The sequence below is a fragment of the Tyto alba genome, unplaced genomic scaffold (genome assembly GCF_018691265.1).
Source record: "Tyto alba isolate M040663 unplaced genomic scaffold, T.alba_DEE_v4.0 Super-Scaffold_14, whole genome shotgun sequence".
NCBI classification, from domain to species: domain Eukaryota; kingdom Metazoa; phylum Chordata; class Aves; order Strigiformes; family Tytonidae; genus Tyto; species Tyto alba.
In genome coordinates, this window is record NW_024881276.1 from 17,984,660 (window position 1) to 18,012,153 (window position 27,494).

The 27,494-nt window shown below is 36.0% G+C and overlaps 1 protein-coding gene across 1 annotated transcript in view; it reads left to right on the forward strand.

Annotated features, from left to right (window-relative positions):
* Nucleotides 1-27,494, forward strand: part of IL1RAPL1 (interleukin 1 receptor accessory protein like 1) — a 348,244-nt gene that overhangs the window by 167,995 nt on the left and 152,755 nt on the right. Inside the window, exon 5 of the mRNA XM_033010049.2 lies at nucleotides 14,060-14,134. Coding sequence (XP_032865940.1) covers nucleotides 14,060-14,134 — 75 coding nt within the window. The remainder of the gene's footprint in view (nucleotides 1-14,059; nucleotides 14,135-27,494) is intronic.

The following is a 27,494-nucleotide window of genomic DNA, read 5'->3' on the forward strand; positions in this document are numbered from 1 at the left end:
TTTAGTATCTTGTGGCTGAACTGAAGACTATTTTTCTCATTCTTCAGCATGGCAGGTTATGCACTTCTTTGAACATGCAAAGCAAGTCAGCTATATAAACCAGAAGCAAACAGTGTTTGTATGCAAAATGAGTTATGCTGATACTTTCTACACAGATTCTACATTACAGATTTCTTATCCACTGGGAAAGAGTCTAATTTGCTGGAAAAATGTGTTTTCAGCCAAAGAAAGCTTTTCAGGCAAGCCACTTGCTTTCCAGGGATTTAGATTGCTGCTTCTAGATTTACACAACGATTATGGTACCAAGTGTGATTTACAAAAGCATAGGAATGAAAGAAATGGAATCCATTTCAAGTCATGAGTATCTGAGAACTGTCATAACACTCCTAGGCTCCTAAGTGCCTATACCATTTTTGAAAACTGTATTAAGGCTTCCAAGTCACTAATGATATGGTGAAGTATTGTGCAGTGCCACTTAATTAGCTCAGACATTAGAAGCAGCACAGATTTGTTTACAGATCACTCTTCCCTCACTCACCAGCACAGATTATTGAATTTCTGAAACAGAGTATTTTAGACCAGACACAATGGTGTCCTAATATGTTCTGTATAATGTGGCTCATACAGATCTGTATGGCACTGAATAGTGCCTTGTCCACAAGCTCCAAGATAGATTAGGAAATTCTAACATAGATAGATAGTCCCTCAGAGGAAATTTGAGTTTGTAGTATTTCTAATCTGTGAACTTCAGACTTGATTCAAACCAAAATATTGTGAAATATAAAGTGCTTCTACCACAAGAACGAAGAAGCATAAACCTAGGCAGACAAAGAATAATATTAATGAGACCTTACTCTAAATGTATCCAAAACAAACACTTCTAATTCAACCCCCAAAACCCCAAAACAATGTTCATACACAATAACAAGTTTGAGGAAAACTAAGGGAAATCCTTCCAATTCCACTTCCTTTGGCCTAAGATATTTGATTGCGAAGAGAACTGAGTAATAACAATCAAGAGACTTATTGTTAATTTGTGATGGTAGAGATTCTGGAAAGGAATAGGATGGCATAGATTTCTAGCCAAAGAAAATATATATGTTTCTTTCTGAAGAAAACATATATGTTTTGTGCCAAAAGAAAACTAATGTACAGATGCTTTAATAGACATTAATTTCCTTAATTCATAAGATGAACTTTGTCCAACCACTGTTTTCTGTTTCCAAATGAAAGTAAGAGAAGATTTCTTTAAAAAAAAGTCAACTAAAGAGGTAAAAGTCTGTCATCATTTCCCAATTACATTATCTGAAAAAGAAACAATCCAATGTGATCTATATTGTTTGACAGCAATGGTGCTTTTTATCAATCTGTTTGTAATTAAAAGAGGGTGTTCGTATTGATTTTTTTTTTTAAATTATTTTATAGGAATATTATTTTCAACAAGATTTTCTGGTTTTGGAGCTTGCTTTGCAGATATTTTAGTATATAACTATATACACATTTTTTACAACTAGCTTTTTTTTTTTTTTTTTTTTATGCACCAAGCATTAAATTATGGTTGCAGAGCCACCAGCTCTGGTAACATTTCTGCAGACCAAATGTTTATGATGTCTAATCCCTGTTTGTTGCCAAGTAACCATATGATATGTGCTAATATAACATCTGCCATGCTGGGTTTGTATAGCGTGCTTTATTTAAAGCTTGGTACATCAAATGGACGATAAGTGCCAGGTACTGTTGCTCTCAGGAATGTTCCCCTCCCTCCCTTTACATGGACTGTGTAACTTTTTTGGTTTTAATGTCCTATGGTAGACCTTGATTCCTATCATGTTACAAAACAGAAAAGCTATGAAAACTAAAGTTTCAGGGCTTAGACTTCAGACAAGATTTGTATAGAGATAATGCAAACCTCAAGTCCCCTGTGCTAGGTTGTCTGCTGTTATAATGAGAGGGTCTGTACACACAGTATAGAACCAGGCAGAACATCTGTATGACAAACTGTAGAGTTGTACAGTGCAATTTGCATGGCATGTCCCCCCATTCCACCCCCATCCCATCTGCTGCATAGACACTAGCTACTCAGGACACCCTGGGAATTCTCCAGACTTTGCAAACCTGATAATAAGGGCAAATATTTACTAAAAATGAAAAAGAAAGCGGGAACCTGCTGGAGATTTTTTGGTCCAATCTCCTGTTCAGAGCAGTGTCAGCAAGGGCAGGTTGCTGAGGGTCATGTCCAGTTGAGTTTTGAATATCTCCAAGGATGGAGGCTCTATAACATCTCTGAGCAACATGTTATTGTGTGTGACCACCCTCATAGTGAAGAATTATTTTCTTATGTTTAAGTGGAATTTCCTGTGTTTCAGTTTGTGCCATTGCCTCTTGTCCTGCCTCTTAGCACCTCTGAGAAGAGTCTGGCGCTGTTGTCTTTACTTCCCCCATCAAGTTTTTCACACATGGACAAGATCCCCCTGAACCTTCTCTTCTCCAGACTGATCAGTCCCAGGTCTCTCAGCCTCTCCTTGTATGAAATGCTCCAAACTCTTAATCACTGTTGTGGCCTTTCACTCTCCTTATCCCAGTATGTCTACATCTCTCTTGTACTGGAGAGCCCAGCACTGGAACCAATGCTCCAGATGTGTCTCATCACAGCTGAGCAGAGGGGAAGGATCACCTCCTTCAGCCTGCTTGCTGGCCATGCTCTACCTAATGCAGCCCGGAGTGCTGTTGTGCTGCAAGAGCACATTGCTGGCTCATGTCTAACTTGTTCTCTACCATCGCAAGGTCCTTCTCTGCCAATCTGATTTTCATCTGGTCAGCTTCCGGGCTGTGCTGGATCCTGGGGTTATTCCTCCCCAGGAACAGGATTTGTCATTTCCCCTTGTTGAACTTCATGAGCTTCCTGTCAGACCCTTGCTCCAGCCTGTCAAGGTCCCTGTGAGTGGCAACACACCCATCTAGTTCACCAAACACTCTTCCCAGTTTTGTGTTCTGTCATCCAGGTCACTAAGTGAAGTTAAACAGTGTTGGCCCAAGCATTGATCCTTGAGGTACACTGCTGGTTGCAATTCACTAAGTCCAACAGTTCACCCAGTTTCAAACACATGTCACTGTCTATGTACTTGGTCCATACTTAATCAGTTTATCAGTGAGGATGTTATTTAAGACAGTGTCAAAGGTCTTGCTAAAGTCAAGATATACAGCATCAACTGCTGTCTTCTGGCCCACTGAGCCAGTCATCTCATCACTTAAGGCAATCATGTTGGTTAAGTACAATTTCCCCTTTCTAAATTCATGCTGACTACTCCCAGTCATCATCTTGTCCTTCATGTATTTACAAATATTCCAGGACTGTTTGTTCCATCACCTCCCTAGGGGTCAAGGTGGTGTTCCCGAGATACTCCTTCTTGCCTTTCTTGAATATGGGAGTGACATTTGCTTTCTTAGAGTCCAAAATCTCTCAACTTAAAAGAAAAAAAAAAAAAAAAGCTTGAATGGAGCAGATAAAAATTAGCTGCCTGAGAGGACAGAAAAGTTAGTGTGCTTTCAAAGAGAAGTGCAGAAAGAAAACAAAGGCCCTCAGGCTCTTCACAAAAGTAGAAATTATTAATTTTTCTCACTTAATTTTTGGACGACAAGAAGTTATAGTATGTCCAAATTTCTAGCATAGCAAAGACAGATTCAGAAGACTAAATCACCGAAATGACTCACAGGTCAAATTTAAGAGTTTACAACAGAACTGGAACAAAGAGAATGAGAGCAGGTTGCCTCTTAAATCAGATTATTTTGAAATAGAGCAACAGAATTAAAAGGTTGACTACAGATCCTGACAGAGGAAACTGTGCAATATGGAAAAACTTTAACAACAAGGCCTTTAAATGTCATCTCTTTGGAAGAGTTGAAGTGGTCAGGGTGCATAGGGTTCTATTCCCTTTACAAGGCCTCCTCAGAGGCCTAGAAATCTTATTCTGTCAGCATTATCAGCAGAAAGATTTAATTATGAAAAAAAAAAAAGCATAGAGTTTCTAGAATTTGTGTTCAAATGTCATGAGCTACAGTAATTCCAAGAACTATCTGCCCTAAGTCTCAAAAAAGGAGAGAATAATAAAAGCAAGACAGGAACAGATTCACACATATTGCTATTTGATTCCTAAAATCCGCATCCTACAACAGATTACTTTAAATGAGGGAAAATACACTCCTGTTACTTGGGATTAAAATCTAAATCTGAGACCAAATAATAGGCCAAAAATGGAAACTAATGAGAAATTTCAGGGGGAAATTTTAATAAATGTGAAAAGATTGAGCAAAAGAAATAATACTGAACACTGAAATTCAACTGGCAACTGTGAAAGTGAGGCTGAACAAGAAAATGTAGGTATCCCTAATTAATTGGACAGTATAAATGAGATTTTATGGGGGTCATTCAGTCAGAAAAATAAAGTAATTGTTCAGAAAATGTGTTTGGTCTACTCACAGAGAACATAATCTTATGATACTCTCCCTCCCCATATATTTTAAATACTTTGTATATTTTAACCTAGAGAAAAAAGGAAAAAGAATAGATTAAGGGAACAATGTGAGAAGGGAATCCATGATGATATGCAGAGAAATTTTAATAGTGTGTGTTGCAGAATGCTTGCTTGATGTGAAATGTGTGAGTCTGGCTTTTCTTACTTGTTTGCCTAAGCCTCATGATTTATATAACTCTGTTTTTCTTCATGAATATGTATTCTATTCAGGTAGCCCAGTTGTTAAGAATACTGCATATGTTTCTGTTTGTTTCAGAAGCCTTATAGAAGATTCATACAACACACCACTTCACTGAAGACTCTTCTAAACAGGCATAATCTAACACATAGATATAGGAGCAAAAAAATAATTCTATGGTTTCTAACTGCAAATAAATGTGTCTTCATATTTATAGTTATGGTAAGGGTCATGGTCCATATAGATCCCTCCAAAAATCATTAGTATGGGCTTCCAATCTTAAAAAATGCTAGGAAACAACCTCCCAAAACTTTTCATTTGTCTTGCAATAGAAACGATAGCAGAAACTGCATCATATGGTTTAACTGAGGTGAACTGGATTTGTTTAATCCTGTTCTCACACAGTGGGAAAGACAAGGATGCTCTAGGGAAAGCTCTGTGTAGATAAGATTGGAGAATAAGCTGAACTCAAACCAGGAGCATAAAACATGTGAATTGTAGTGGTCTTTTGTTTATTTCGTCTGCAAGCTGTTGTCTCTATAAGGGCAAAACGAAGATTTAGAGACCACACAAAGTGCCAGATCCCACTGACATGTTTTATAAGAATGCCATGTTACCAGTGACAAGCAACAGGTGTGGGCATCTTCCTCCAGCAGTATAAAAATGGTTACACAAAGCATCCACTTATGGCACTCTGGCGGGAAGAGATATAGCTGTTTTGGCCTGGAGGACTCATATGAGCCAAACACAAAATCCCTGCTGAATGAAATGCTGGTGAGCTCCACCATTAAATTGAAACATCAGAGAAGCTCCAGGTAGAATTGCTCCTGGAAGCATGGTTTCACTCCTTTGCTAACCAGAGCTTTTATTTTAATTAAACGCACAGGTAATATATCACATGCTTGTTTATAGCAAGAACAGCAGCAACCATCTTGTTCACTACTTCTAAGGTTTTTTTCAGATAATCTGATGTCTCTTATATGGAAGTGGAGGGATAAATTTAACAGACCATGCAGACAGACCAAGTTTTAGCATGACATCTTTTTCGTAGGCCTACATAGAAAATCTCATTTCCATTATATTACTTCAGGGACTCGTTTTGTAGCTAAGCAGTGATATAATACAGAGGAACTTTAAGCAGTAGGAAAAAAAAAGTATTTTGGATATTTTCAATGCTTTAATATTTTTGTTTGTCTTTTTGTATTTTGGGTCTCCTTTTTTTATAGGGGAGGGGCAGTCTTGTCCCTATACTAAAAGTCTTTTAGGATCCCTTGCTTTATTCCTTCCTTTCCTCTTTGTAAGATCAAAATATAAATTCTAAATCTGCCACACAAACGCTGATACTGTCAAGATGTTAGGCTGATATTCCACTCAATACTTTTAACTACATATATGCTTTGGTTCTTTTGTATTTCAAGACTGCATTAGCATCTGTGATAAAACCCTTTTGATTATTTGTACTTTTTCCTTGGAGATCACTTGGAAATGTCACTGGGTGTTCAAGAAAACTAACAGGAAAAAAAAAAAAAAAGCAATACATATATCTTCTCTGAATTCATAGGAGTAACACAAGTGTTACGTCAGATTCAATTAGAGATGAGCAGATAATGAAAAACCCAACATCTGGCTGCATTTGCTCTTCTCCTCCAGTATTCAACCTGTTGTTAATCACAGGAGATTCACAAGCTTAAAACATTTTTTAAAAGGCTTCTTGAAAATATTCTTCCTATCTTCTAAGATTTCATTTTAGCAATACTTCTTCTCAATATGCATCATTGACGGTTTTGCATAATCAAGTTCTCTTTATTAGTTACCATTTTATCTGCTTCTACACTTTCGCACAGGAATTGCTAATATTCTATTTAATGCATTACATAGTTCTTTTAGGAAAATTTTCTTATGTAAAAAAAAAAAAGAGGATTGTAACTTCAACTTGGGAAAAACATCAGAAGAAAGGATTAGGTATGAGAAATAAAGACTGTTTTCATTTGTATGCCCAAAGCAGTAAGTTTGGGGATTTTTTAATATGCGGTAAGGAGAAGATGATGTGAAAGACATAAACTGAAAGAAGAGGCAGATTTTTTTGTCTCTCAGTGCAAGATTTATGGGAACTTTTCAGAAGATAAAAGCTGATCTTCAATCAATCATAGTGATAACTAAGTCACATTAGGCAGATCATTTACAGTCATATGCCTATGGATTCATACACATATTTTTAGTATCCTTATATGTATCTGCCCTCAGTTTGAACTGCTTGATTCAGGGTATAACCAGGCTTGTTCACACAGTGAGGCAGAATATTCTTACAGGGCTGCTGTGCAATTCATGGCATACGTGATTTTAAATGATGCCCTGGTGAATGAAAACTAATCTGGTTGTAACTGAGAAATGAGATTTAAGGTTGTTAGAAGTCTCAAGCAGATATAAAGAATTCTCTTTTTATGAAAGAGCTTGCCATACATTTATTTTTTAAAAGGCTGTGATTTCTCAAGTGATATATCTGAATACACAGGGCTATACCTAAGTTAGGAGAAACAAGGAAAAAAACCCATCATCATTGCATTTCATTGCTTAAGTTTTGCTCTGCTCACAATTGCTCTGAGGAACCTCAGATTCCTCAATATTAATATTCATCTGGACAGTGACTTTGTATATTAATGTTTCAAGACTGCAGGTTCGGGCTGCATATAATTAATTTCATTGCAGCCTACTGTAGACTACTGCTACTACATGATTTCTTTTACCAACATCACTATTAAAAAAAAAAAAAAAAAAAAAAGAGAAACCAAACCCAAAAGCATACACCAGTGTTTTCCAAGTTACTGCAGTTATCAATTGAAATGTTACAGGTTTTTTCCTTGTCATGGTTTAGGCCTGATTGACAGCCAACCACAATGCAGCACCTCTCTCTCCCTTCCCCTCCGGCAATGAGAAGGGACAGAGAGCCAGGCTTGGGGTTCAAGATAGGACTGGGATGGGGGAAAATCCCCCTTTTATGATCACGAGCAAAAGGCAGACTCGTTAGGGGAAGAAAAAAGAACATACATTTATTACAGACACTAACAACACATAACAGAGTAGGACAGTGAGAAGCATTGCCACATCTTGAGAACACCTTCCCCCCACCCCTCCCTTCTTCCCGGGCTCAGCTCTGCTAGGGGAGTGTCCGGAACTTGTTCCTCCTGCTCCATCGTGGTCCCCCTCTCACAGGAGACAGTCCTCCACAAACTTTCTCCGACATGAATTCCTCCCATGGGCCGCAATATTCCCCACACTGCTCCGTCATGGGTCACTAACTTCCTCTGACTGGATTCCCTCCCACGGCTGCAGCCCTTCCCGAGCTGCTCCGGCGTGGGACTCCCCCGCATGCTGCAATCCTCCCAGCACTGAATTACAGCAGTGGGGCTACCTTTTCCCATGAGACCCCGGCCTTCTTTGGGCACAGAACCTTGATCAGCCGAGCAGGAACAACAGGCTGTAAATCAATGTCTGCTCCACCGTAGATCTTCATGGGTGGCAGGGGGGGGGCCGCCCTGCCGTCTCACCACAGGATACAGGAGGGTCTCTGCTCCGGCACACCTCCCCCCTCCTTTCTTCCTCCGTTTCTCCACTGACCTTGGTGTTCATGCAGCTGCAGCAACTCCTCCTCACAAGTCCAACTGCCCGTCACCACATCCCTTCTTAAATACGTTATCGCAGAGGCGCAGCCGATTGGCTCAATTTCCCAAACAGAAGTGGAGCTGACGTGGAGCTGGGGGAGCTTCGAGAAGCTTCTCACAGGGGGCCACCCCGATAGCCCCCTCCCCTGCCACCAAAAAACTCCACCACTCACTCAACCCAGGACATTCCTCCTATTCTTATAACTGCCTGTGATTCCTAAATTTTGCCATCTACCACAGCTTTTTATAAATGATTACTTTCCAATGACACTACTTCATTTCAAGAGCCCTCTCATGAACTGGACAGTAACACAGAAATCTAAAAACCAAATCTATTGTTTTAATCTTGTTTCAAATCTTCTCTACTGCTGTTGGTATGAGATTATCATGCTTGACAGTGCTTGGTTGAATGTCGAGCAGTCAGAGGAGTAAGTACACCACATGCACTTCCTAGACAGGCACTGGCCAACTCTGAGGGCATGAGGCACGGGCAGCAGTGCCAGGCACTGTGCTCAGAAGTGCTCGAGGGTTCAGCTTTATAGTCGGTCAGGCCTAATATCCCTCCTCTGACAGAGGTGCCTTGTCCCTGAGGTCATTTCCCTGTGCCAAAAATAGCAGAATAAAGAGTGGACAAAAAGAAACCCAGGCTCATAAAATCATCAGGAAAGTAAATTGTAATGAGGAATTCTCATAGTTTCAAGAAGCAAACTAAGAGATGGGGAATCTTTCTGAATTGTGAGGTGAATTCAAAGAAATTGTGTGGACTTCAGGAAAATAACTCCATCTCTCTGGTTTCCTTTGATTTCTAAGTGTAGGTATATTTTTTCCTTAGCATAGTAATAAATTCTTTTCCCTATTTAGTCCTGTGCTATAGTTGCAATATCTTACAGGAATGTCAGTCATTTTTTCTAAAAATTATCTACATTCATAAACGTAATAGGTTTAATCTCATTGTATTATCTCAAATCTCAGAAAGACCAGGTTTTCATCCTCAGAAAGTTAGTTTCACTTCAATAATAAAAAAAAAAAGTTGAATAAGAAATGTTCTAAACTATAGATAACTCAGACTGGGTAGGTAAAGCAGTCATTCATGTCAATTTTTGTCCTTGCAGGAAGTATCCAGACAATGAACTGTCTTTCTGAGTTGCAGACAACTCCACACAGCCCTGTCTGCTTCTAAGAAATTAAAAATATTTGTAATTATTACAATTTGCAAGTAAGAATCTGAGAGCACTTTGTAAAACAGACATAAACATAGATCTTCAGAATTATTATTTTTCTATTATAAAGCTTGTGGGTTTTGAAGGAGTTACATTTTTTTGATGTTCACATTAATGACATTTTGATTCATGATTTGGAATAAAATTTTCTTCATTAACTGTATTAAATTCTAGTCTGGCCTCTTCAAATAAAGAAAATTTGCATAGAAAAAAGGTATGTATCATGTGACCATAAACATCTAAAGCTATAGCAGCAGCTTAGAAAGAGGAATATTAAAGTAGGTGGCTGATGTAAAAATATTATCTTCTGGCTAGTTTCCAGCTGAGTGACTGATTGTGGTGATTCTCAGTTTCATTACCACAAGACAAATTATTCAATATCTTTTAAATGTACATCCAATCTGATAGACATGGAATGTGAATTTAGGCACTTTCTGTTTGTGCAGGATCAATATGTTTGCAGCTGAATGGTATCTCTGAAGTTAGATATTAATTTTTAAAACAGCTTCAGAATCGGTTTCTTCACTTACGATATTTTTTTGACTTTAGTTTATTTCTAGTGAAAATGAAGTTTGACATATAGTTGTTTTTCAACCATTCATAAGTGGTGGTTCAGAAATCAAACTTAGGATGGGCTGTAAACTTGATTTATGATCCAACATCTTTTCGTTGAAAGAATCTGACCTGTCAAATCCCATTTTTTTGAGAGGAATATACCCATTTTGGTTAACTTTGTCTGGGATAAGGTTCTTGATTCTTAAGTGAGAAAGAACAAAAAAAAAAGGGACAAAAGAAAAAAAAAAGGAAGTGACAGGGAAAAAGAGAAAGAAAGAAAAAAGGTGTCTGTGGGGGGGGAAGAGGGGGAGGTATGAGGAGAAGGGGAGAAGGGAGAAGTACATCCATACACCAATAGATAATAATATTCAAGAACTAAGACTCTTGCCGAGAGACTTGAGAATTCCCTCATGTAAGAAAAGGAATCTGAACATTCTGTTCCTCCTGTATGACAACCATGTTGATAACTACTACCTGGTGGGAAGAGGACCCTCTTTATTTTTTTAAAAACATTCAAAAGAATTCTGGTTCTTTGCATAAAGTACACAGTAGGAAGTGCTTTGAAATCATGGATATTTTTATAGGACATGAAAATTATTGCATTCCTACATCTATTCATAAAAAACAAAAAAATACTTATTTAACTTAAGAGCCCAGCTGCAGTTGTGAGTTTTGTAATTTTTGTTTGATTCTTGATATTTAGTAAAAGTTTAGCAAGAATTGATTAAATTCTGGTTTTACTGTTCAATTTAACACATAACTGTGCCTCATTATATCTACCTGAAAATTGTATTAATTTTGAACAGCCTTTGAATTTTCCTTGCCTGCATTCTCTCATTCACAGTATTTCCCTACAGCCTAAAACTCTGGACTGCAGAATACTCAGGGATGCTTTGATTTTTCCAGATGGTTGAATACGATGTCCCTGGGAGATGGGATTGCTTGTAGTATAGACATACCCACAACAGTATTAAGTTGGTAGGCATCAGTAAGGAATGCAACACTGATATACTGATATTTGCCCCAATGTATAGAGCTTAGAGTTGCACTGTCTTATTAAGAATTATTTTTTTCTGGCAACAAATATTGGTAACTATCACATTAAGATAAGTATAGACCACAGTTAACCTCTGGTGTACCTTTGTTTTAATGTTGATTTGATTTTTATGTACTTCTGGGTGATGGGTCAGAGTGCACTCTCAACAAAATGGGAGCAATGGGTGACAAAGTGGAGAGCAGGGCTGCTGTTTAGGGAGACCTTGACAAGTTGGAGAAAGTCATGGAGTCCAACAGAGATAGATGCAATGTCTTGCTGTATGAGTGGAATAACCCTGTGCAGCAGTGCAGAACTGGGGACTGAGTGAGCAGGAAAAATCTTTGCAGGAAATGTAGTAGCAGCAGCCCAGGTGGACATTAAGTTGAGCATGAGTTGCCAAAGGCCAACTGCACAGCTCTTGGCAAGAGTTTAGCTAGCAGGATTGGGAAGGTGATCCTTCGCATCTGTTTAGCACCTGTGAGGGCACATCTGGAATGCTGTGTCAAATTTGGGGCTCCACAGTGTACAAAAAGGCATGGACATACTGAATTGAGTCTAGTGCAGGGCTACAAGGTGGTTGGGAGCTGGATCACCTGAAGTGGCGAAATCTCCATCCTCAGAGATGTTCAAAATATAACTGGATGAGGTCCTGACAACCTGCTTTATTGGACCTGCTTTGAACAGGAGGTTGGACCACTTGGCCTCCAGAGGATCTTTCCAGCCTACACTCTCCTGTGATTCTGATACATCAGTTATATGTCTAATTTATTATTTTCAATAACATTTTCTCTGTTAAATTATCTGTCGAATCTCACAAGTTATGTGAAAATTAAATTGGGCACAAATTTTATAATAATATTGTTGAAGGATGATTTATCTGCATATATTAACAACTTGTGTCTATTCATTTAGAAGTAGGAAGCCTCACAGAAACTTGTGGTACAGGACCACAGAAATAATGTTGATCTTTGCTTAAACTGAGAAAAATGCTGTTTTCTAATCTACTTATTTGTTACATTCAGATTAATGCCACCAGTTACTGTATCTTTACTTAGAATGAGAGAACTTTGTTTGCTTGAAGAGTTTCAAAACAGATTTAGAACAACAGTGACTCAGAAGACATTATCTGATGAATGGTAATTGAGCTGAGAATGACAGAACTGAAAAACTAAATTTAAATTCATAGTGGATGATGTTTAAAAAATGGCAACATGCTGATAAATTATGAGCCTTTACAGAGAAGTTAAGAAATGGGAATGAGTAATTTTGCAGTTCAAGAAAAAATATATTTTGAATCCTTTTTCCTTCCACCTACTTTAGCCTCCAAGAAAAAAAAAAAAAAAAAAAAAAAAAAAAAAGAGAGAGACAAAGAGAGCTTTCGCATTCAAATCTGTGAATCTGTGTAAAGCAAAGTAACAACCCAGAGATGTTGATGAAAAGTCATTCACAGCTGTGTCTCTCTCTGGACTCTGTAGTGCAGAATGATTTCCTGTAGAGAGTGGAAGCTGTTGCTGGAAAAATGAACTGAAAGAGGGTCTGTGGACCAAATCCAGTTCTTTTCTCATCCTTGAAGAAATATTTTGATTCAGTCATAGTCTGATAGGTCAACATAACAGGCACCAATTGGGTCAGTTTATGCTCTGTTCAGGTGAAGAAAAACCTCTGTAAAGCAGAAATGTATGAGTTGATAATAGATCCATTCTGTAATTGCTGCAAAGCTGAAAGTAATACTATAGATCTTAAAGGTCATTGATAATTTCATCAAAGAACAGAGAAAACATAGTAAAGAGAATGAAACTAAACCTCTCCTGCAATTCAGCTGACAGGAGATGAGTGTGTTTAGTAGATTAAACCCATACACATGTGGATGTGTGTGTGTCAGTAAGAAAGAGAACAGTGATTTTGACAAGTTTGAGGGAACAAATATTATACAGTTATATCAAAATGTCAAATGTACTTTAAATCTCTGACAGCCCATAATCTGTGCTAAAGACTGAAGTATGAATTAATGTTGAAAAGCAAAATATCAAAATGTTCCAGGTGACTACAGAAGTTGGAGCTTTCCTGTGAACATTTACTATCAATTTTAAAGAAAAAAAATAAATGAATGTTCTTCTTTTTCATATAGCATGCACACACCTGTCAGAGATCAGTAAAGAGTATACTTGCTAGCAACAACAAAAGTAGTAATAATCAATGTCAATTCTATGAATTAAGTGTACAGATGATGAATCTAGTAGAATAGCTGCACCGTTTGGCTGCATGGTTTGAACATGTTTCAGCAATCTGCAGAAGGTTTTTCACTACTACAGAACTCTTCTATTCCACAATTTGCATACTATTTCAGGGTCAATCAAAAGGGAGAAGGGAAGTCATCTTATTAGGAGTCTTGACATTATTTCACTGTATCCATTCCTTGGAATTTGAAGTACTGCACTTTCAAAAGTTTCAGTGATGATAATATCTTTTAAAATAAAATTTTCATCAAATATTGTGAATTGTTTTCCAGTAACTTAGTTTACATTATTTATCTGTTAATTACTATATTTGCTAGAAAGGTAATTAAATAGTATAACAAACTATGACTTGCTGGATAATATTTATGAAAATACAAAGTTGTAACATGTCAGTGCATGGTTTCTGTGAGGGTTTAGAGATTACTTTTTTTAACACAAGTGCCTTCAATACCTTAGTATGTGAAAAATTCTAAATTTTGGTGCTACATTTACTGAGAAAAAAACATGTATAGCTACAGAAGGCATGAACATTATTTAAACAAAAACTGAAGCATTCCTGAAACAACAGGTATAAAATCAAATGTTATTCTACCCAATAATAATAATCAGAAACCTATATATGTGAATTTCTTTCTTTTCTAGCACCACTAACAGATAAACCACCAAAGCTCTTACACCCCTTGGAGAGTAAGCTAACAATTCAGGAGACCCAGTTAGGTAAGTAGCAAACACATGATTTCTCTTAAAATTGTATGAAGGTATTTGATGTGTTAATGTATGATGGTAATGTGATGAGATGTTGGCATTATTAATTTCATTGAAAATGCATTAAACATACCCTATTTCCATGCAGAGATTTATCATCTATCATCTAGAAGATTGTTGTTCACAAAAAAAAATGGTAGTAATTACTACTGAATACTAAACACTTGAATATTGCTGATACTGGTTTTTGCTTTTGCTGAAAGTCTATAGTTATAAGTGTACCTGAGCTTTTCTTTCTATACTTCCCCTTTTCTGTATATTTACATATATTTACTGTGGAATTCTGTGGGCTTTTGTAGTTTAAATTGTGCTTGCAAGACTTCTTTGCTTTAGCGATTACTTACAGAATTGCAAAGATGTTCTGTAATTATAAATGTTGTGCTGATCTAAATCCATCCATCAAACATTGAGAAGTTAACATAATATCATCTGATTATTCTGAATGTACTGATATATATGTAAAGATGAATTAAGAGAAACTAATGCATGAAGAAACCATTTTGCTTCACTTTTTCTAGCCTAGTGGATGGTGGGTATGTTTTGTCACTTTGGTCTCCTACTGCTGTACAGGTAATTAAGGCTCCAAATATAAGTGCATGAGTTACTACAGTTTGCAGGATATAACAACCCATCTCTTTTGTGAATTGACACATAGGACAACTTGTATGAAACAGTCCTCTGTAGCTTACACTGGAATTATGCTTTGGTGTCAGAACAGTAACCTATTGATACATCTTCCAGCATGCTGGCTACAGAAACAAATGGAAACAAATCTGGTTGTCTAAATCTCATAGGAACTAAAAAAAAAAAAAAAAAAAAAAAAGCAATAAAGCAAGTAGGACTCAATATATTCTGCTACACAACACCAGAAAAAAAGCAGAAGGCTTGCAAATTAATTCTGAAAGTCTTTGGCAAAACATTTTATGGTGCTTGCCAGCTTATGGCTAATAGTGGCCAGAGAATAATTCATCTTTATTTTGATATTCATAAAATATTACTTAAAATTATTCATGCTTTTCAGGTAATATTCTGAGATGCTGATATATTTGTTTTCAGAAACAATTATGTAGAAAAGGGGAGATGTAACATATTTCCTTCTCAAGCTAGTTTCTGTTGTTCTGAAGGTATTGTTTGTGATATACCAAGTCAGAAAACTTTTCATATATGAGAATCCTAGATGATTTTACCTTTTCATTTGAACACAAGCCTAGGGAACAGAAAGCAAAGTGACTCCACACATTTTTTTCCTAACATATGTTGCTTACTGAGATATTTTTGAAGAAAAAAACAGAAGGCAGAACCTTTGGGGCTTTGATAATGTCTTACTAAAAATACTGTATGGGTGAGTCTATTTCAATAAGACTGTGATTATTAATGTCTAGCTAGAGGTTTTTTATGTATGATTTTTATAATTAATCATATCTTTGATTTCTCAAAGTTCTAAGAAACAGATTCAATAATTTGAGAAGTGCTGGATTTGGAAAAGACACTTTTCAGAAAACTAAATAGCTATTGATGAATATGAAAGAGTTAATTTGAAAACATAACTTTCCGATACAAATGAGAAAGTCTAACTGGAAATGGATGTGAAGCTGCAATACTTAGCCTTATATAAAGAAGCCACAAGAATATGTTCATTTATTGTTTAAAAGTCCGTGAAAAAGCCTGTGAGAACTGGAGCAAGTTCAAAAAAGTGATAGTTCCCTGACATGAAAATTATGTTGTTCCACTCTTAGTTTTTATGTCTTGATCCTGCTGGATAATGTTTGAAAAGTCTATTTTTCACTTTCACTGAGGAAAGCTAGTGTTCATTTCGGTGGACTAGTTCATAGCCTGCAAAAAATGCAAAATATTTTAACATTAGAATAACAAAAGATTCACTTAATCAGACCTTGGATAGTTACCTAAGCCAGCAGCCTCCTATCCACATGAGGCTTGGGATGACCACATGTTGCAGACGGGTCTAGACACTGACAGAAAACATGTTAGTCCTCCAGAATGTGTTTGAGATGGTGTGTTTGTCCCTTATTTGGAAAATAATCATGCTGATGGAAAGGGGAGAAGTGGAATGGGTGGCAGAAAAAAGAGAGAGCAAGGAACTAGGAGCCTGAGGTAGTCCAGGATTTTGTAAGCAGGTCACCAGTCAGCGTAGTGGGGATCTGTGGCAATCCCTGGTCTCCCTCCACATTCCTGTGCTTCTCACCTCACAGTCCTTCACACTGAGTTGGAAATTAAGCAGGTTCCAAGTGTCAGGGCATGGTCTGGGGGGGTGCATATATAATTTACAGGGAGATGTGTGCTTCTGCAGGTGCACATGGTGTGCCGAAATGTCAGTAGTGATGGGTCACCTCAGAATCTTCCCCTGCTGGCAGGCCGCTGAGGAGTGGTTCTGGGCACACTTTTGAGGAAGCCCTCAATAACCCCAGTGTGTTTGCTGCTGAAGGACCTACTGGAGTTCAGTTAAACAGGGCACCTCCACGCGGTGTCTAAATCAAGGTGGGGAGACTTTAGGCATATCTCATTCATTTGGCTCCAGCACTGCTGAGTGACAGAGACATCTGACATTTATTGCTGATATATATATTTTGGTCTTTTCTACACACCCACAATTAAAATTAATGTCATGGGACCACAGGCGAGTTGTGTTACTGTGTTGCAGGGCTTCCATAAAACAGCATCAGACCAAAAAGTGACTGTACATTAAGGAAGGTTCTTTAAGGGGTGACTGATAGAGTGTTATGGCATAAGCTCACAACAGCGGTTTGATTTGTTAAGACAAAAGGAAAGAAACCACAGATGGAGAATCTGAACACCTCAATCCTGTGAACCTACAGGCTCCCATCACGTTCAAGCTATCTGCAGTCAGTTGTGGGAAAGGTGTCCCGCAATTCATCTGATGTTTGGCAGAGTGTTAAGCATGGCTGCACTGCAATGAGCAACCTTAGAGAGCCACAGGAATCTTGAGACCTCATCTGAAATATCTTTTTATTATCCTGAATAGTAACCAGAAAAACACAAGATAGAAGCACAGGATAGAAATTGAAGGTAGAAATTATTTTTTCAAAGGCTTTTCCTAAAAGACAGATGAGACAGCCAAAGCATAAAGCAGAGAAATCCTAGATGAGGAAAGAAAGAGTAGTTCCCAACTTACCCTGTTCCGCATTTAATGTTTATTGTTGGTGACTTCACTTCCAATTTTGTAATCAATAACTTAATCCTGTTGCAAGGGTAAATATACTGGGGGATTTTTTAAGTGTTTCTCCTGTTAAAAGGGTTCGTAGGTAGCTGTGGTGACCTCAGTATAAACTGGTTCTCTGGAAAAAACGACTCCAGATTAAATATTCTGTCGAATAGAGTCTTCAAAAGTATGCAGCCTACAAGAAGCTTGGAGTTTTAAGGAGATGAGTGTTTTCCACTCAGCTTTGAGCCATGCTGGTCTGGCAGCAGCATATGCCAGGGAGAGGAGAAAAGCAGGCAATGAAAGGGAGGCAAGACACAGTTAATGAAGAACAAGAATAATGACCCAAGGAACAGCATCCCGCAATATTCTTCCTATTATCTTCAACACATAAACAAAATTAAATGAACAAATCCCTGCTAACATAAAACTCCATTGTAATAATAAAAATGCAAAACTTTCCATTCAGACCTGTTCAGAAAGGAGTTAACATTGTTTCTTACATACAAAAAATCCTAAAACATCAGATAACTGTGTTTTTAATTCTAGATTCATGTAGATGTTATATATCTATGATAGAATTATATCATGTCTATGATATGTATATTTGTATAAAAAATATGTTCTGTTTTTCTATATTGGTAAATTCTGAGTGTTTTCAATTTCACCTGTCTTTCAGGTGACATTATTTTTCCCACCAAAACTGTCAAATATCTGTCCTCCTCAAGGGAATAGGAAGAATACTTTTAATCTGACTCGATAAAATTTATTTTACTGTGCAGTTGGTACATCTTCATGTTACTAAAGAAGACAGGTGTGTCTTTGCAACAGGCACTAATGGATCTGAATTTAAAAAATGCAAAACATGCAATAATTATTTTAAACACCTCACAAGCTAGTTAGCCTGTCCCCTCCCCATTTTCCAATGTGTTTCCTGGTTCTGCACAAGGTTGTAATTTGAAATGCCAAAATTCACCTAGAAAAATAAAGTAATTGTTGAATTATTTTTAGCTAGTCTTGATGTTAGAGAAGAGAAAAAAGGAATAAAGAATTTCCAACACAATATGAATGGACCTACAAGATGTTTGGATGAGCACCTAAACACTTTATCTGTCATCTAAATGAAATGAGATTTCTTGAATTTTATCCAACTCTTGAAATTGCTCGTGTGACCACATATGCAGTGAATATTTTTTCTATTTGTTCTTAGAGTATTATTTCAATAAAATTAAATTGACTATTACCTAGTGAATTGGGGGTTGCTTCTTTCTCCCCCTTCCCCACACATATTAAAAAAAATAAAGTCACTAAAACTACTTTAAATGTATTATTTCTAAAGTAAGAATACAAGGAAGTCCCAGAGGTAAATTATCAGAGACAGGAGAATGCTACTTTATTTATAGCACTGTGTTGTCATAAAAATCTTCCACACAAATTGGCCTTGTTAATGATAAAAGACATCCTTAACTAGCTTAATCAGTACCCATATAAATAAATAACTAAAATGATATGAAATAGCTAGCAATCTCTGCCTCCTTTCAGGTTGAAAATTAAAATGAAAAAATATCGAAAATTGTAATTTTTTTTATCTCTACACATTTTATTTAAATGCTATATTCACTCTCTAACAGGAACAGAATATTTTTCGTTATGGTATAGGGATTTTTAAGTTTATCTGTTTGATTACACCAACATTCTTTAAAACAAATTGATCTTTTTTTCAATCGTGATTCACTTGGACACTTTGGTTCTTTGATACATTCTATGATTAGTTTAATATAAATGGGCAACGTGGGAATAATCAAAACTGTAAATTCAAAATTTACTTCACACATATTATCTATTTTATTTATCTGAGAGCTGGAGTTTTCCTTTCAGAAAACAACTAGGAGTGTTTTGAAAAGGTTAAAAAAAAATTAAAAAGTCCTGTTTTCCTATTTCAACTACTTATTGTAAAATGTTAGTTTTCAACAAATTAATAGTTTAAAAGAAATATTTTATTGATAAACTTATAGCCTAACTGTTCTAAAATGTTTTGGTGTTAATATATCATAATTTGTGGGCTAAACTTCAGTTTTGTATACTCACCTAGTCAAATAGTAGGACTTTCAATGGAAAAAGCTTTGCATAAAGACTCACTTGCACACTTAATGATTTAACTGCAGACTGGTTCATGAAAACTCAAAGGTTTGAAATGTGGTGTAAATGAATGAAGAATATGTGTGATCTCATCATCTGGGACAAAAAAAAAACCAGAAGTAGTTTTGAACATTTTTCCCTACAGAGATAGACATCAACATGTAACACAACCATTTAGGAAAATTATGTAGAGGGCAATACTTACCCAACTCCAACCTGGGTAAAGTTTTGTGTATTGCTATTAATTTTACTGTCTTTTTGTCAATGATAATAGCTAGATACTTCAACTAGTTTGAGCCTTGTTGTAGGCTCAGTGAGGAGTATTATGGGAGAGACACACAGAAAACTGGAGGGCCCAGGAAATGTCAGAAACAGCAATTACAGCAGTGGGGGTTTTTAATCAATTGAAGTGGAGTAAATATAAGTATTATCTTCTGTTTTCTGTAAAGGTACTCAAGCAGTGTCATTCAGTGAGGCAGAGTTGGAAGGGAAGGAAAGATCAAAAAGCTGTTTTATTTCTTAATGCAGTGCTATGAGGAAACTCAGAGTATCAGAATACCTACTTTATCATATGTATAGCTTTTTAATCTAACCAGGCAGAATCTGACCAAAATCTCATACATACTGTTTTACACATTCTACTGGAAAGAGATAAAATTATTTTCAAATTTTTTTCTTGACATTTTCAGCTTAGCTTTCCAATTCCAAGTGGAGAAGTATAGCATAGAAGTATGTTCCCAAGGTAAATAATGGACACAGGACTTCCAAATGTGTTGACACAGGGGAAAAAAAAACAAAAAAAAAAAACAAAATAAATCTAGTCAAGAAGAAAACCACATGGTAATGAGGGAGATTTTAATCACTAACATCTGATTATTAAAATCAAGAAAAATGTTTCCCAGATACCCTATAGTCCCTTCTTTAGACTTTCAAACTTCAGATTGCAGTAATCCAACTACTCTGTAACTGAAGCTGTCCATGAAGGGCCAAACATAGTTTGCTAAAAAAAGAGGCAATAAGTGAGTCAGAAACATTCAACTGACTACGTAAAAGTTTGCAGTTACAGATCAGTGACAACATACCAATGGATTTTCCTCCCACACTTTTTCCTAATTTAATCAAACCCTAAAGGGTCATAGTTAAGGTATTAGAAATAGCATAGCTATGTATTTTAAACATTTATTTTTTACTCTTTCTCCATCTGTGTGTGCATCTGAGAATATATATATACATGTATACCGAATATAACATCTATATGTGTATAGACAAAACTTGACTGCATTTGTTCAAAAATTCTTTCACGTCATTTACACTTTGTCTGGGATACATTTATCTGATTTAATGATGGAATAATAAAATGTATTTATTCATGTTAGTTTATAATCCATTAAGAAATACCTTCTCTAGAGTATACGATATACCATACTGATCTGAGGTACATTCTGTGTTAAGCATCTAAATAGGATTGAGTGCAATAAAACGTGTCTGTGCAGTCTCTCTGTAGCTATGTACATTTCAATCTTTATGTAAAGATTAGATATGTGAGAATTTTCTATTTCAGATTGTTTACATAATTTTTCACATTTCCTATTAAAAAGGTGAACATCCACTTTATAATATGAGAGAAGACTGCGGAACCTCAGATTTTCCATATCAGTTGGATTATCATCCAGAAGTTTGGTTTCCTTTTTAAGACTTTCTTAAACAACCAAAAATCATGCGTGTCTTACTAGCAGAATAAAATATAATCAGATACAGCAAAACTTTTGTAAGAATTCTCTGTGAGAGACAGCAGGATATAACATTGCAACCAAGATCATAATAAATACAGAGTACCATATACCAAGAAATGCAATTTAGAAATAGGCACATACTGTATATGATTTCCACTGTGTGAAATTATAGTCCTAAAAAGACTGTAATTGTGTAAATTTGAAACATCAGGAATCACATTGTTCTGTAATCATTTTTGCCAGATTTTTGCCTTCAAGCTATACTTTGTGTTTCTGAGTTGTATGTAGGCACTTTATTATATCTAATGGTGAAAGACACATAAGTTTTTCCCTGCATACAAAAAAAATAAACATCACTTAATGGTACTACACAAAAGCATCCAATTGTTAAGTAGTAAATATCAAAATCAAAATTTAATACCGTGTCCTATAGTACTTATCACTGATAATTATTTTAAATTGATTAACACCTTCAGAATATTCAGCTCTAGAGATACAGCTGTCTTGTGAGCAGCAGTAGACTTCACATGTAAAGTTGATCTCAGTAAGGATGTCTTTCAGCTATTGTTGGAATGACAAATATTAGTGTTTTTTTTCTCTCAGGAATTAGTCTGCTTTCCAGTTCTAGAATAAATGTTTTCCAGCATTATTGGTGACATCAGCATATGCTCATGTAGTCCAAATGATGAGTGGTTTTACAAGAAGCTGTATTGAAAGTTGTTTTCGTCTTAGATTTACTGCGTCTTTATAGATTGTATTAAGATTTACTGCTGTACATGGGTTTCATTCCGAAAAATCCATCTATATCTGCATGCATTCTTAGTAACAATAATTATTGGGGATTTGACAGTTTGTCATGTCAGTAGAAAATGGAAGGTTATTTGGAGGAACACTGAAGGGCTGAAGGGCTTAAATGCTTGTGACAAACTCTTACAGTTTAGAATGTCATTGTAGTATGAATATTTTGAAACAATCAGTTGAGAAGGATCTTTTTTATATTTGTTAACAGATGTGTGACACTGAAAGTTCAGATTGTGCATACTGAGGTGCTATTTTTTTCTGTTGACATAGCATATTATGGATGAATACACAGAATACAGTGTCCCTAGATATAATCAACACAGATTTGTTTGTTATAAATGTCCAGTTAATTATCTATTTAATGTGATATTACTTTTAATATTTGAGGAACTTTCAAATAAAAAAAAGAATAATGAAAATTCAATTTGATGCTACATAGCATAATTGATTAAAAAAAATAATTCTAACAATAGTTTATTTATGACATGTATTGTAAACCTTCATATAACACTTTGGTAATGATGAATGCATGATCAAGAACTAAAAGTCGGTGAACTCTTTTGCTTTGGGTTAGGCTTGAGGATAATGGGATACACATGGCTATTAGTCCAAATTTCACATTTGACAACAAATTACCAGCGATATGTTCAACATTCACACGCCAATCATAATTTGTGCCCTATAACCGTCTCAGAAAGCCTTAGACAGCTATAAGCAAAAGATACCACAGCGGTATTTTCCTCAATCTGTTCTCTTTTAATTTCTTATCCTTTTGACTAAAGGTAAAATTCTGACAATGAACTACTTAGTTAATTTTTCTTGTTTCCACACAAGAAAGTAAAACATCACCTGAAACAAGAGATTTATACAATGACTAGTTTTCATGTCAATCTGAAATTATATACAAAAAAAAAGTCTAAATACAAAGAAAATTCTGTTAAACATTTGTTTCACTGAATTTAGATGTAGCTCTTGAGAACCATGGAGCTAGGAAGTTAAAAGAGAAAGAAGGCATCCAGTTCAGGAAAACCAGAATTTAAATTTACACCCCAGGATAGTTATTTGCAAGGCCTGTCTTGGGTATCTACCTTGAACTCTGCAGTAAATGTCACCTTCTAGTGCATCAGTCATTTCAACTGTTTAAAGTATCTTTTAAATAGATATGTGCTATATTACAAACATACCGGTCTCATTCCAATAACCAGTCTATAATAACTGAAAATATTTATAGGGAAGGAAACATTAAAAAAATGTCATACTTACCAAAAAATAAAACATATCAAGTGACTATCCATATTCACTAAAGAAACAAATGAAGCGTGTACTTCAGTTAACCCATATTAGAGTTATTAAGAAAAAATTATAACAAGCTTTACAAAATTACCTCTCTCTACACTAATGTAATGGATAGATTGGAGATGTGAGGCTGTAGTATCATAAGTTTTGTTTCCTTCACAGCTTTCTAGGCAATTTATTTGAAGTAATAAATGCTTGTATTTTTTAATAATTAATTCACAGTCAGATCTTTTATGGGATTTTTAAAAGCATGCATGGTATATATCTGCTCATTAAAAATCATAGGAGGGCTAGATGCTTGGTGCTGATTTTATAACACTTTTAGAGATTGATACTAAAGATACCTACAGGTTTTTTATAGTTTAAATATCAGTAGAGATTTTTGCAGGTTTGTTGTGTGTGGTTTTAATCTCTCAGTGGTTTCTTTAAAACAGAGCATTCATATCACTTAAGTAAAACTTTGAAGATTTCTTTTTGGAAGACGATTTCAGCTTCTAATATAAAGATTCAATTCCCATATGAAGAATGATGACTTACAAATAAAGCAGCCAATACTGTTAAATCTTTCTTTATTTTTTTCTTTTGTTTTCCTTTGCCAAGTGGTAATCAATGTCAAAACGGGTATTTTATCATAGATACAGTATCCAAGGTGTGATTTTTAGTTTCCCAATGCTTTAGAAACACTGGACATTTAAAAAAAGCTTATAAATGCAAATATCTCCCATCATGTGAATATTCAAATAGGTGAGATTATTATTTTTTGTAAAAACAAGCAAGCAAACAAAAGTTACATTTACAAAGGCAAAGTCCAAGACTGAAATTATTTAGAATTACTATTAGGGGATGAGCAACCTTTAGTTCATCTGCAGTGGTGTTCAGAATAATTTAGTAACTATAGTAGACATGTATGCTAGTTTGTTGACAACAGTAACAGCTCAACCTAGCTTAAGTCAAAAATTGAAATGAGGACTAAAATGCTGCTTTAATGTTTTCTGGAGGGACACATACAAATAATAACTCAGTGCATTTTAAAGACTAAGAATATTGGTACCTGTTACAATTCCCTGCCTGCATCCTTTTTCAGAGTTGTTTTATTTTGGGAGTTCCTTACATCAGTTTTTCCTTGAGGTAAGGAGAACAAGGTAAGTAGAAAATTGAGTTTGGTTTCCAGGGGATTCTGAGCCAGCACATTGGCAGTTCATGAGAGAAGGGACTGTACAAGCTCCTACTTTTACAGAAGCGAGAAGCTGGGGGTGGAGGCAAATTTTTCTACTGTTTCCTGCACTCTCTGGACATGCAAACCCCTTGTTTTTGTTGTTTTCCATTTAAAATGCTTCTGACACAGTCACCATGAAAAAGGAAGTTATCAGTACCATAAAAATCCAATTAGTCAGATGAACAAAAAACATTTAGATGCCTGACTTGTATTGCTGTCAATACCTTTGTGTTCCTGCTATTTTTATATTATGAAGCGTTCACTTTGTCCAGCTTGAGACCTCTGGCTCAAATAGGTTCTTCAATTAGTCAGCGGAGCCTCTCAAGGGCACGCAATTTCACCTAACAGCTAGGTTAGCCATTAATGGTGTGATGTTTCACGATTTCTTTAATGCAGTGTAAATCTGTGCTGCTCTGACACCTGCCCCCTGTCACTCTCCTCTTCTTTCAGCCAGCTTCAGCACTCATGCTCACAGGGTTTGTGAAATAGCTGGAAATCAATCCAAAAGGAAAGACACCCAATTTAAGCTAGGTGGCTCGCTATGCTGATAATGACATGAGTGCAACAAACCCTAGCACCGAGACATGGTGAGTGTAGGAGTGCATAGCCAGGGAGAAAAGCGGGGAGAAGACAGCATAAAAGTGTTTGGGCTCAAACTGATTATGAAACATCACTCTAAGTCAATACTTGGTCACAGTAGGTTCCCCATAAGGCTGATAGAGATCAAGAGGAACCTGTGTGGCATAAATCATATCACATCAGCGTGGAACTGCTCTGCAGCTACTTGTATCTTCCCATCGAGGTGGCTTTTGTCTGGACTTTGGCACACTGTCAACTCACTCCATTCACTGTATAGGATTTTAGACATCTGGGATAACATACCTGAAGTTGGAGTGTGTGAATACCTTCCTTTGTGATACCTATACACAGCAAGTGAATGCCAGACTTTGAAAATATTTAAAATAGAACTTTCAAAAACATTTTACATTGAACCATTTAATACCATTAATTTTACAACGGGAAATTTCATAGGTATGGTATATCATAGAAATTTACAGCCCAGTTCTTCTAATGTGCTTTTATTTTTGACTGTTAAATTCACTGAAATGTAAATTCATAAACTGAGACATGTTAATGATTTACCATGCCCAAACACAAGAGATAATTCCATCATTATCTTGATGTTATTTATAGCTATACATGAAGCACACTGATACTTAATTTGCTATCTGATATCTAGTTACAGAAACCTGAGAGCAAGGAATAAAATTTACTGCGATAAAAGAAAAAAGTGTATTAGTCATATCAACAGTTTAATTAAAAATTCCATTACTTTTGTTTATCCATTTTTCTTGCTTCATCTCCTTTGTACTCATTTATATAAGTAAAAAGCATACTGGTTGATGTTTCTTGTTTTTCAGCAGTAGTATACATGAGAAATTAGTGGTACTGAGAACAACATAACAAATATTTTTATAAGGGTTGATTTTAGTCATACAGCTCATCGAATTTCAAAGACAATTTTAATTTTAGCAGATGATATCTTCATTGGTAACTTTTCAGTCTTTTAATACTGTCATGTCGGAAGATTTATTTTTCACACTTTTTTTAGTTGCTCCTCTTAGTAGCATGAAAACAATAATCTCATTATTGTTCCTGCCTTTGAAATACTGCTTTGTTATGGAAAAAATATACTGACTTTAATACAACCTGTATAGGTAAGGTTATTGACTCTGCTTTATCTGTACAATTTACTGTAAAGGTATTGTATGACTAATCTTAGATTTGTGAGATAACTATTTCCTTTGGTCTGACTTTAAGTTATAGGCAATCATCAATTAAAATGGTTCAAAATTAATCATTTTAAAAGCAAATTAATTTCCATTTGAAATTCTTCCTTTTTTTTCTTTACACTAGGAACCAGTTTTCTGTAAGAATAGTGAGTTGCCATGGTACACATCGTATGTGCCAAACTACCAAACCCCCACCCTCACTGCATTCAGCAAGTGTCTGCACACATCCTTTTTCTCAACTCAACTTTACTAAGCTTTTAATGTAATTAGAAGTAGAGTTCCAGCCTGAAGTAGATCAAAAGAGAAGACTGTACCAAGAGAAGTCAGTATCTCTCAGAGGTTGAACATCTCTCCCTTTGAACTTTGCTCGTCATTCGGAAGTGTTATCCTTATTATGGCAAGATGGTGTTTCTGATTGATCTGTCACCTATTACTCTGCAGTATCCCTGCCTGTATGTCCTGTTTTACTTTGTGGCAAGCTGTCATAATTTCCCAAGGCGTGAAATATAATTTGTGAGGTTTTGTGTCCTGAATTCAATATGCTTCATTTAGGATTAGCCTAATGGATAAGGGTATCCACGTGTGTGTTTGGCAGTCACCCCTCTGGGTAGGTATTTCACTGTCAAGGCTGTGCTGGGAGGCCTCTCTGAGCTGCCACAGGGGAGGAGGCTCCACTGGATCTAAGCATGGTTTATAGAAAGGTCACATTAATCTGGGGACTGGATTACCCTCCAGATGGGAGACTATGCTTTAGGCTTGAAGTGAGCCTAACTCTTCTTGGAAAGAAGAGAATTGAAAGCAGCCTATTTCTAGATCTATGTTCAGCATGTTTGAGCTTTTCAAGCAGTTGCTTAAATTCTCAGGACAGTAGAGGTTTCAGTCGGATAAAACAGTAGAAAGACAAAACAGAGAGACTGTGGACCAATCTCATTCACTAAAGGAAAAGCCTTAAATAACAGTCTGCTGACAGTAGTGGTTAGCGAGTGTTTCTTATAAAACTTCACTTTTTCAGAACATATTGCTTGGAGTAGTGAATAAGTAAAAAAAAAATAGTGACGTGGAAGTCTGGCATATGTAAGTAATAAAACTATTTTCAGAAGCATTGCATTGAAAAGAATTCTAAGAGTTTTCTAGTCCTAAACTCTTTCTGATTCTC